General features: G+C 34.3%; 1 protein-coding gene across 1 annotated transcript in view; it reads right to left on the bottom strand.

Annotated features, from left to right (window-relative positions):
• LOC110023657 (WD and tetratricopeptide repeats protein 1) overlaps positions 1–12,410 on the bottom strand; it is a 134,720-nt gene that overhangs the window by 66,974 nt on the left and 55,336 nt on the right. Inside the window, 1 exon segment of the mRNA XM_020723170.1 lies at positions 53–189. Coding sequence (XP_020578829.1) covers positions 53–189 — 137 coding nt within the window.

The following is a 12,410-nucleotide window of genomic DNA, read 5'->3' as shown; positions in this document are numbered from 1 at the left end:
TAAAAGGCATATTTAAAGAAACTAGCATAAATTTGAAAATGAAACTTTTTACCCTTCTCAAATGGTGTTTACTTCCATTGAATTGGCCTGTACTAGTTTTACGTGGTAGTACACCGGTTTCTCTATAGCTGTTGGTTGATAACAGCTTTGAAATATCATCAGCCGTATACCTCACGATATCCTGATCACCTATGATTTGTTACAGTACGGAATTAAAAAGAATATGAACGCAAAACAAAAAAAAGTTTAATTTCACAAAAAGAGACTGGGAAGAAATAGCTATCTGATGGTTACTTAAAATTTAGAAAAATTTGTCAAAATTGCCCCTGAAATTTGTATGGAGGCCATTTAGTCTCGCACTATTTAAATTGCCCCCTGAAATTTGTGTAAGTGTTAGGGCGTCCCCTAGAAGGGACGCGTTGTATAGCCTGAATACAGTGAAAAGTGTGCAAGGGCCGCTACACCGACGTCCGGGTACAGTGTCAAATAAGCAAGGTTTCTCACATTACGGACCAGTCCATAAAACTAATGAAACTAATATTAGGAAATGATCGTGGAATATAGGTACTCACAATGGTAAATTAAAGGAATTAGTTGATATTATGATTCACAGAAAGATTAATATCTTATGTACTTAAGAAACTAAATGGATTGGAGAAATGGCTAAGGAGATTGATAATTTAAGTTGTAAACATTGGTATTTTGGTAAGAGTCGAACTAGAAATTGTGTATGTGTAATTATAGATAAGAGTGAAAGATAATGTTGTTAAAATTAATAGAGTTGGAGATAGAATTATATCCCTTAAGATTATTTTTAATACTAAATTTTTTAATATTATAAGTGTTTATGCACATCAAGTAGATTTAGATATAAGGGCTAAAGATAAATTCTGGAATGACTTAGAATACTTAATACAAATGATACCTCTTGAAGAAAGAATTTTTATTGGAAGAAATTTAAATATGGACATGTCAGTAGAGTGGTAGAAGATTTAAGAAATATTTATGGTGGCTATGGATTTGGAGTTACTAATGAAGAAGGTATATTCATTTTAGATTTTGTTTTAGCATATGATTTTGTTATTACTAATAATTTATTCAAGAAAAGAGATGAGCAACTTACTACTTATAAGAATGAATCTAATAAAACACAAATTGATTATTTCTTATGAGAAGAAGAGATCGTCGAGATTGTAAAAATTGTAAGGTCATTCCAAGTGAGGAATTAAGTACCCGACATCGTTTATTAGTTATAGATTTAAAATGAAGAATTGTAAAATAAAGAATACTAGGACTCATCATCGTAGCATCGTAGAATTAGATGGGGAAACCTAAAAGACAACTAAAATTATTTTTATGAGTAAAATTCAAGATTTCAAAATTTGGGATGTTCACGAGGAAACAAATGCTATGAGGGATAGAGTAGCAACTACTATTAAACGAGTAGCAAAAGATGTACTTGGAGAATCAAAAGAAAAAGTTCTTTTGATTGAATAAAAATAGTTTATAAAAATAGTTTGTGGTGGAATAATAATGTACAAGAAAAAATAAAATATAAAAAGTTATGTTATAAAAATTGGTTTAAATGTAAAAACTTAGAGAACAGGGAAAAAGATCAAACGTCCCGCAGAGAGTCTAAAACAGGGAAAAATAGAGTCTAAAAGAACAATAGTCTAAAAGAACAATATGTGAGGCTAAAAATTCTGCTTTTAATGATCTTTATAATAGATTAGATACTAAGAAGAGTGAAAAATATATGTATAAACTAGCCAAATATAGAAAAAAGAAAAGTTAATATTTAACTCAAGTAAAGTGTATTAAAGATGAAAAAAAAATATTCTTAGAAAAAGATATTCAACATAGGTGGGTGAGTTATTTTGATAATTTTTTTAATGAAGTTTATGAAAATATTATCGACCTTAGTGATATTAATATCGTTAAAAATAATAATTAATATCGTTAATAATAATAATAATAATAATAATATATTTTATTTTAACCGTCGCATTAGTAAAAAAGAAGTTGAGAAAGCTTTAAAGAAAATCAAGGGTGGAAAGTTTGTAGGACCTGATGATATCCCAATTTAAGTATGGATGATATCCCAATTTAAGTATGGAAAAGTTTAGGAGACTTGGGAGATTCTTGGTTTACTACTCTTTAATATTATTTTAAGGACTAAAAAGAAGTCTGAGGAGTGGAGGAAAAGTATTTTGGTCCCCATTTTTAAGAATAAAGGGGATGCACAAGAGTGTGCAAATTATAGAGGAATTAAGTTGATGTGTCATACTTTAAAATTATGGGAGAGGGTAATTGAACAAAGGTTAAGACGTAGTACAAATATTTCTCATAATCAATTTGGATTTATGCCCGACAGGTATACTATGGAAGTTGTACATTTATTTGATGGAGAAGTTCAGAGATAATAAGGAGAATCTATATTTGATTTTTATTGATTTAGAAAAAGCTTACGATAAGGTTCCAAGAGATATCATATCCTTTGTATCCTTTGGAAAGTTCTTGAGAAGAAAGGTGTTAATATGACTTATATTCAAGTCATTAAAGATATGTATACTATAGATGTTACTTGTGTTCGACCTATGTTCGAATAGAAGGATGGTTGACCAAATATTATCCTATTTATGTTGGTTTAGTTCAGGGATCGGCTTTAATCCCTTATATTTTTTGTTTTAGTTATGGATGGTCTTACTGGACACTTACTGGAGGATGTACCTTGCTGTATGTTTTTTGTTGATGATATCCTTCTCGTGGATAAGACTAGAGAAAAAGCCCAGGTAAACTTGAATTATGGAGGGTTACATTGGAGCTTAAGGCCTTCATTTGAGTAGAACTAAAACTTAATACATGGAATGTAATTTTAGTAGTCTTTGATTTCAAATTGTGGCAAAAATCTCCTTAATCTTCCCAATTTTTTTTTTGGCATCATCACCTGCCAGGATCATATCATCTACAAATACAATGAGTATATATTTCTTACCACTATGTGTCTTCTTTATGAACAGTGTATGATCAGCTTGTCAGTGAATGTACCCATTAAATTTCATAGTCTTGGCAAAATTGTCTAACCAACCAGTAAAGATTATTTGAGGCTATAGAGTAACTTTCTTAGTTTACAAATAGGTGTTTATTTGAGTCATTTTCAATGCTAGTGGGATCTCCATACAAACTTCTTCCTCAAAGTCTCCATTCAAGGAATTCTTGATATCAAATTAATGCAGTTCTCACTCTTTGCTCACTGCTAAAGAAAGAAAAACCCTTAATAGTGTTTAGCTTGGCCATTAGTGCAAATATATATTGATTCTATCCATAAAACTAAGTGAAACCTTTGGCCATAGCTATGAACCTCTCAACGCTCCCATTTGCTTTGTACTTGACATTGAACACCCATTTGCACCAAACAGATCTTTTATCTGAAGTAAACTTTGCAAAGATCAATGTGTTATTTTGATCAAGTGCTTGGATTTTCACTTCAACTGTATTTTTCCATTTTGGATTTTGAAGTGCATCATGAATAGATTTGGGTATTTACACGCTATCAAGATTAGAAATAAAAACTTTATAAGTTGATCATAATTTCTCACACGTAACATACTCTACATAAGATATTTTGTGCAACTTTTCATGTCTTCTCCACTGGATTCCACCTCCTTTAGAACATCAGAGATGTGTGGATTCAGGTTTGGTTGTGAGCAGTCATGTGGTTGCATGTTGTCCTTATCATGCTAGGTGAATTTCTTTCATATTGTACACAACAAGTTCCTTATACATTCCCTTTTTTTCAATCTTAGATTGGATATCCTCAACTGGTGAAACTTTGGAGCAGAGTAGTTAGAGGGAAGTAGAAAAAAATTTGATGATTCTAAACCAGTGTAGGCATCCAAAATAGTGTCCCAAGTTTGAAATTTAACTAGACATTCTCTCTGAATATTAAATTTGGGATAATATGATTGATTTTCAAAAAAGGTAATATGAATGAAGTTGTAATATTTTTCGCAATGAGAGAATAGCACTCACCTCCTTTTGTTAGAAACATAAAAAAGGAACATAGATATGATGGATTTTGGGTTGAGCTTTGTGAAGTTTGATTAGTGAAAGTGGATAAAAGAGAACCAAATACTTTTAGAGAAAGATTGTATGAGAAAACTCTAACATTAGGGTATTCTTCCATCAAAATGTGGAAAAGAACTTTGAATCTAAGAACCCTGCTTGGCATTCTATTAATGAGGTGGTGGTTGTGAGCACAACATCTATCACGATCCAGTCGGATAACTTAGAATTATACAAGTCAGGAACTACAATCAAATGGTATTCATATTTTATTTATTTTTGCAGATTTTTATTACTTCTAATTTATAAGTCATTAAGAAAACACAAAATACATTACACAAAAATCAAATCATCCAAAATTAATGTCATATTTTGCAAAGAAAATATTTCAAACTAATACACAGCAGTATTACCACTCAGAAATAAACAGTAAAATAACCACAATCATAAAAAAAATATAAAATCTATCAATAGTAGTCATGTTCCTATAAACTAAATCTCTCGTGTCCGACAAATCAATCCATGGTTTATCTTGAAAAAAATAATTAAATTCAACAGTAAGTTTCCATCATTTTGTGAGCAATTACAATTTTATCATGCATTAAATTAATATGTATATGTTGTGCATGAATGTTCTAAGGATATGTTGTTTATTGATAAAATTAAAATTATAAGCTTTCAGTTCTTATTTAACTCTTACCATTTCATTTTAAATATTTATCATTTTTAATCTCTTTAAGAATTCATATTAAGATTACGTCATACCCGAAAATATCTTCAAAATTGTACCCATAAGTACCCTAAAATACTCCTTTACCATTTTCATTTTTTGTTTTAAGCACGAGTACATCGCATCCCCTGTCAGTACCATATGGGGGTAATCCTAATTAACTTAATCATTTACATTTCATTTTATTTAATTGCCTCATCTTAAAGTTATTGAACAACCAATTTATTATTTTTCTCATTTTATTTTATTCACTTCAATAATTCATAAGCTTACAGCATGTATATAATTATAAAAACATTTGTCTGATACATTAAGGTAAGTCTTTACTTAATAAAATATCAATTTAAAATGCGTAACAAAATAATCACTCACCTTTAATGTCGCAACTTTCCTCTTATCTCTCCAATCTAAACTTCTAAAGCTTAAATCCTGCTTAATTAAACATATTATTAATATTTTAATACACAAATATATATAGATAATAGATTCATTAATTAAGAATAAAAAACCCTAACATTTACCTCATATATCTTGATATCTTTTTCACAAACATTGAACTCTATCTCACTTCAATTTGAAACTTTAATAGCAGCCAACGGCTGATTTTATTGAAATATAAAAGGATACATAAAGGTTGTATGAGAAGAGCCCAAAGAAGCACTCTACCCATACGATACAAATACATAAAAACTTCAACAAAAGGTACTGATATACTCAAATAAAATTAAAAACAAATTTAAAACATGCAGAAAACAGTAGCTAGGGACGAGCCAGTTTAATCCTGTCTCTTCCTCTAGTTTTAGGAGCGGAACCAGATAACAAACTTTGAAGAGTCGTGTCATTGTCAGGAGTCACCAAAGTATCATCCATTAAGTTTCCAAGTTGGAGTGAGCCCCCAGGCTTCTTCTTCCGCCGAGAAGTGTAAACCTGTCATTCTTCATCTGAAGACTGACTCATATGTTCCTCGATCTGATTTGATGTTAGAACTACAGTAGGAGAAAACACAGTCGTTGTCACCGCGATAGGTTCCAGTATATGTGAAGTGTGAATTGTTACATCTGCACCTGATGCTTCCTGAATAGGAGCTGCGAGACTATCCAGATTTTCAGTTTGAATATTATCCATTGTAGTATGGTCAGGAGAAAGAATCCCAGGGGCAGACACCAACTCCTGCCTTGTGGTGTTTCCCTCCTCAGGTTGGCTGTCATCAAGTTTGCTAAGAGCACGTTCAGCAACATGGGGTGCGCTAACAGTGTGTTCCTGCTTTTGACTATTGGTTCTCAACAGTTGGTGCAATTTGAAACATTTCTCCTGCGGGTGTCCAAACATCTTGCAATTTTTGTTCCATAATGATTTTTTGCCAATAACCATTGTGAGCAGATCCAAGTCATACTTCTTCTACATCTAGTAGTGTAATATCCGGTTCAATCAAAATTCTTGCAATAGACGGTCTTGAGAAATGAATTGTAGGTAAATCTACCTGCAAAGATTTTCTAAGGATAGTCTCAATTGCATATAAGATAGGTAGATCAAAGAAATCAAGCTCGAGTTCAGGTAATGAGAACCAGATAGGTGCAATTGGGGGTTCTTGACTGGGATCAAAATTGGAAGTCCACAATTAGGGGTCCATTTGAGCAATTTTATATGTTTGCCCTCGATTGTGATGAATTTCTTTGAGAAAATCCTCGTGTAATCATCTTCTGTGTTCAGCTGTATCATAACATGCTTTCCGTCGAAATGACCCACCTATCAATCCTCAATCAGTTTGAAGTCTTCAAAAATCTTCCTGATGATCTTCATCTTAGGGCAACATAATTGGAACTTTCCAACCAGCATAAATTTGTATTTTGCAACACGAGTTGAAATTTCAGCATCAGAAAAAAAAATTGCTGGTTTGCCTGTCTTTTTCTCTAATTTTTTGATGAGATTGCAATCACCATTTCCCGCATCTATTAAAATAGAAAAATACATAAATATTGTATGAGATGGCCCAATAGAGGCACCTTACCCATATGATACAACACACACAAACACCCCAAAAGATAAAAGATAAAAGATACAGGAAAAACAAAAAAAAAGATACCAAAATCGAAGAAAAGAAGTAGCTAGGGATGAGCCAGTTTAGTACTGCCTCTGCCTCTAATTCTAGGGCGAACTCCAAATAACAAATTCTTGAGTGTCGAGTCATTTCCCGAAGTACCAAAGTATTATCTATTAGGTTCTCAAGCTGAAGTTTGCCTCCAATCTTCTTCTTCCTCCTTGAATAGACCTATCATTCCTTCTCAGAAGACTGGCTCATCTGATCATCGTGTTGGTAAACAGAACGTCGGGCAGATAAAAACTGATGAGAACTAGAAGAAGAATTGTCAACTGTTGCAACGACTGTAGGTTCAAGTGTGTGTGAAGCATGAAATGTCTCCTCTTCACCTAATGCTTCCTACAACTGAGGGTTTGAAAGTATAGGTTGCTCAACAGGGCCATCCAGTTTCTCATCGATCGTAGAAATAGTATTTTCAGGGGAAGGATCCACAGGAGTGATTAACTCAGACACCATAACATGTTCTAAGGTATTTTTCTCTTCAGATGGAACAGATATATCCAAAGCAGTGGGGACAGATCCATTCTTATTCACTTGATCTTTAGATTTCAAATTAGCTTTTCAAATTAGATTAGGATGAAGCTTATAGCATTTATCAAGGTTGTGCCCAAACATCATACAATAGAACAACAAGGAGGTATATGCTCTATAACAATTTGTTGTCAATATCCATTGTGAGTTGTGTCTAACCAGACTTCAGTAACATCAGGTAAAGTAATATCGCTTTCAACAAGTATTCTGGTCACAGAATGTCTGGTTATGTTAAAAGTGGGTAGATCTAGCTTCAAAGAGTCCTCGAGTATGGCACCAATAGAGTAAAGAACTTGATGATGAAAAAATTACAGCTTGAGATTGGGTAGACTAAACCATACCGGTACAGTAGGAGATTCGCGCTTGGGGTCAAAATCAGGAGACCACTTGAGTAGTTTCATTGGTTTACCAGCAATGTTGAGATATTTTTTGGAAAAAATCTCAGTGTAGTCTTCAGGCACAGTTAGTTGAATTAATACGTCTCCCATCTATGAGTCATACTTTCCACTTTTCTGCTAATTTGAGATCATCAAAACTTTTCCTGATAACTTTTATAGGTGGGTGTCCCCACTGAAATTTTTCAATAAGAGCAAACTTGAATTTATCAGTAAGGGATGAAATTTCTAGATCAGAGAAAAAAAATGTTGTTTTCCCACTTTTCCTGCTTGCAATCTTGATAAAAGGGCAATCACCTTCCCGTTGCTCCTTATAACTTGAGAGGAAGACAACCGTCGTCTCCCTCTGAGAATTACCCACCACGTGGGCAAAGTAGATTTTGTCAGGTTTATCGGTAGACAAAGGAAGCTCCATCACAGCAACACTGCCCAGCAAAAGTCAGTTGTCGAAGCCGCAGAACTAGCAGCTCGACGAGACAACGCACTTGCAGCGAACGAGAGCGAGAGGAGAGGACGACCACACAGACGAGACGAATGTCGGGATGACCGCGTAGGCGAGACGACCACGCAGACGAGCGAGAGGAGAGGACGACCACGCAGACGAGCCGAAAATTCGAGACGACCACGCGACGCATCTCAACGTCCACAGAAGCAGCGAGACTTGACGACGGCGAAGGAGTCGACGAACGCAGGAGGTCGTCTTCGAGCACTCTTCGAGCACAATCAAGCCCAGGGAATCGCCATTGAGCGAAACCCTAGCGGAGCAGCTCAATCTCGCCACCGACGCCATTCGATCTACATATAAACATATAGTTCATTAAACTAAAATATAAACCTAATTTTACCTTACTGTTCGCTCGGTTGTCCTAACCCGCATGCACAAGCTCCCTCTTCCGGCAAAAATCTTCCTCTGCACGCGAGACTCAGCTCGCTACCTACACGCACGAGCCTTCTCCTTCCTCTTCCTTCGAGAGTAACTCGACTTCAACACAATACAGCGAGCCGATCGAGCACAGTAAGTTTCGCATGCATGGAAAAGACGCACAAACCTTCCTCTTCCTTTTGGCTTCTTCTTTTGTCTCTTTTACTTCTCAAGCGCACACAAACGACCTTCCCTCACTCGACTCCAACATTGACAAGCATCTCCTTCCTCCTCCTTCCTCCTTCAATGTCATTTCCTCCTTCCTCATGGCACGACTCCTCGACTTCGCTCACAAGCCTCCTTCACTTCTCACACATAACACTCGACGCTTCATCCATCTTCTACTTCTCTGACTCCTAATCTCGCTCTCTCGGCTGACACGAAAAACTGGACCTCGTTCGTCCCTTCCTTCAACTCCTAAAGACAATCGTGTGACAGTCACATGTTGACTCAAATTTTTAAATATTATTATTGTTATTATTTTATATATTTATTTACCCTTTTTTAACCAAATATTACAATTTTCCCTCTTCATAAAATTTCATTCTCGAAATTTGAAAAGTTTAATATAAAAGCAAAAATATCTTAATTAAAGTGTTGGGGATATCTTTCTTGTACATCAGAGCTCTCCCAAATAGCATCTTTCTCATATCTATGCTTCCATATAATTTTTACAAATGGAATCTCTCTATTATGAAATTTCTTCACATCATAATACAAAATTCTTTCAGTCTTCTCAATATAAGTTAAATCAGGTTGTATATCAAATCCGTCTGTTATCACCCTACTTGATTCATCTCCAATATACTTTTTAAGTAAAAAAAATGTGAAAAATATTATACACTCTCCATATGAGCTGGTAGAGCTAATATGTAAGCAATTTCCACTCCCTTCCACAGTTCCATAGAGGCATACATATCTAGGACTCAATTTTCCCGTTTTTTCAAATCTGTGCACACCCTTTAAAAAACTAACTTAATAAAAATAAACGTTCCAACTTCAAATTCTATAAGGTTTGTGTTTGGCATCATAATATTTTCTTTGTCTATCTAGCGTTGTTTTTAATCTATCTCTGATCTTATCAGTAGCATCAACAACCAAATCTGTTCTGATGACTTTTCTTTCAACTACTTCAGCCTAAGAAAAGGTGTCGTTCACTTTCTTCCATAGAAAACTCCAAATTGAATCATTTCAATACTAGTCTGGTAAATGTTATTCTAAGCAAACTCAACCAAGGATATATATGATTCTAATCCTTCACAAAAGTTAAGGACATATAATCTTAGCAGATCCTCCAACGTCTGAATAGTTCTTTCTGACTGGTCATCTATCTGAAGATGAAAGACAATATACTGAAAGTTAATCTGGTGCCCAAAGTCTCCTAAATCTTCTTCCACAATCTAGAAATTTGTCGTCTCTACCTGAAACCATAAACTTTGGTAGGTCATACAACCTTATAATTTAATTCACATAATTTGGCTAACTTCTCAACAGGAACTTTATGTCAAATAGGCAAGAAATGAGCAAAATTTAGTTAATATGTCAACTACCCAAATAACATCACAACCCTGTCGCAACCCAATAATCCAATCACAAAATCCACATAAATATCCTCTCATTTCCACTCTAAATCGATAGACTGTAACTGACCTCCAGAATGTTGATGTTCTGTCATATACTAACTGACATGTAGGTAATTTAGTCACAAATTTTGCAACACTCTTTAATAATGACCAACAGTATTTCTTTAAGCTCCTGATACATTTTATTCTTCCATGAGTGAATAGTATAACCTGATAAGTGTGACTCCTCTAGAATTTCCCGTCTCAAATTATCAACATCTGGGACATAAATCATGCATTTATATTTCAACAAGTCATCCAAGTCTAACACACTTCTTCAAACTGTCTGTCTTAACTTGCTTTTAAATTTTTTAAACATTATTATCTCTTGCTAATTAATCTTTGATTCTATCTTTCAAAATAGAATGCACAGTTAACTGATTTAATTGAACCATACTGCATCCAAATAATTAATTACAGATAGCTTTAGCTTCTCCAAATCTTTAAGTAACTGCTCCTGTTGAGTGAATAAACAGTTCAAATTACGTGAAGTCTTCTTACTCAATGCGTCTAGCATCATATTTGCCTTCTGCAGATGATACTGAATATCTAATTCATATTTTTTAATAAACTGAAACCATCTCCCCTACACAAGATTCAATTCTTTCTGAGTGAATATATACTTTAAACTCTAATGATTTGTAAATATCTCACATCTGACTCTATACAAATAGTGCATCCATATCTTAAGTGCAAATACAACTGCTGCGAGCTCCAAATCATATGTGAGATAATATCTATCATAATTTTTCAATTGCCTTGAAGTATAGGTAATGATCCTTCCATGCTACATAAATACACAACCTAAACGGTTCAAAAAAACATCACTGAAAATCTGAAAATCGTTTAATCCTAAAAGAATGGTCAACACTAGAGCAGTCATCAAGTTTTCAATTTCTAAAAAGCCACTCACAAAGATCAATCCAATTAAACTTCACTACCTTCTAAGTTAATTTGGGCAATGGCATAGCAACCTATGAAAATCCCTCTACAAACCTCCTATAATAAGAAGTCATACCTAAGTAGCAGTAATGGTCTTGGTCAATCTGCAATCGCATTGATCTATTATGATCCATAGTTATGTCATCTCCATTGATAATAAGCCCAAGAAAAGTCAAAATTTACATTTAGAAAATTTGGCATATTGGGTATTATCTTTCAAAATCTGCAGAACAGCATGCAAATAATCTACATAACTAGCTTCATACCCCGAATACTTTAGGATATTGTTTTTAAAGACAATAAAAAAAGTATCCAAAAAATGCCCGGAGACCATGTTCATCAAATCCATAAAAACTATTGGAGCATTGATCAGTCCAAACAACATCACTACAAATTTATAGTGACCATATCTCATGAAAGTTGTCTTCATTAAATCTTCTTCATTAATCCTCAACGGGAGATGGTCTGACCTTAGATGAATTTTTAAAAATAAAAAATTCAATTTCAATTGATCAAACAAATCATCAATTTTAGGCAGTAGATATTTGTTTTTAATTGCGAGTTTAGTTAACTCCATATAGTCGATGCAAATTTTGAAACTCTCATCCTTCTTCACGAATAGTCGAAAAAATCATGACACTGTCGTTGCCGGTCCCAAGCCCGGATGAGAAAAGTGGAGGGTTGCGTTAGGTAGTCGACAGCCAGCGTAAAACTTGTCGAAAAAATCATGACATGAATCCTTTTGATCATTGTGTAAGTGCTAGGGCGTCCCCTGGAAGCGACGCGCTGTATAGCCTGAATACAGTGAAAAGTGTGCAAGGGCCGCTACACCGGCGCCCGGGTGTAGTGTTAAATAAGCAAGGGTTCCCACATTACGGGCGAATGCGGGTAAAGAAGTTAGTCCATGAAACTAATGAAACTAATATTAGGATAGGATCTTGGAATATAGGCACTCTCAATGGTAAATTAATGGAATTAGTTGATATTATGATTCATAGGAAAATTAATATCTTATGTATTCAAGAAACTAAGTGGGTGGGAGAAAAGGCTAAGGAGATTGATAATTTAGGTTTTAAACTTTGGTATTCTGGTAAGAGTCGCACTA

The sequence above is a fragment of the Phalaenopsis equestris genome, unplaced genomic scaffold (assembly GCF_001263595.1).
Source record: "Phalaenopsis equestris unplaced genomic scaffold, ASM126359v1 Scaffold000226, whole genome shotgun sequence".
NCBI lineage: Eukaryota > Viridiplantae > Streptophyta > Magnoliopsida > Asparagales > Orchidaceae > Phalaenopsis > Phalaenopsis equestris.
Note: the sequence above shows the minus strand (reverse complement) of the source record. Positions and strands in the feature narration are given on the sequence as shown.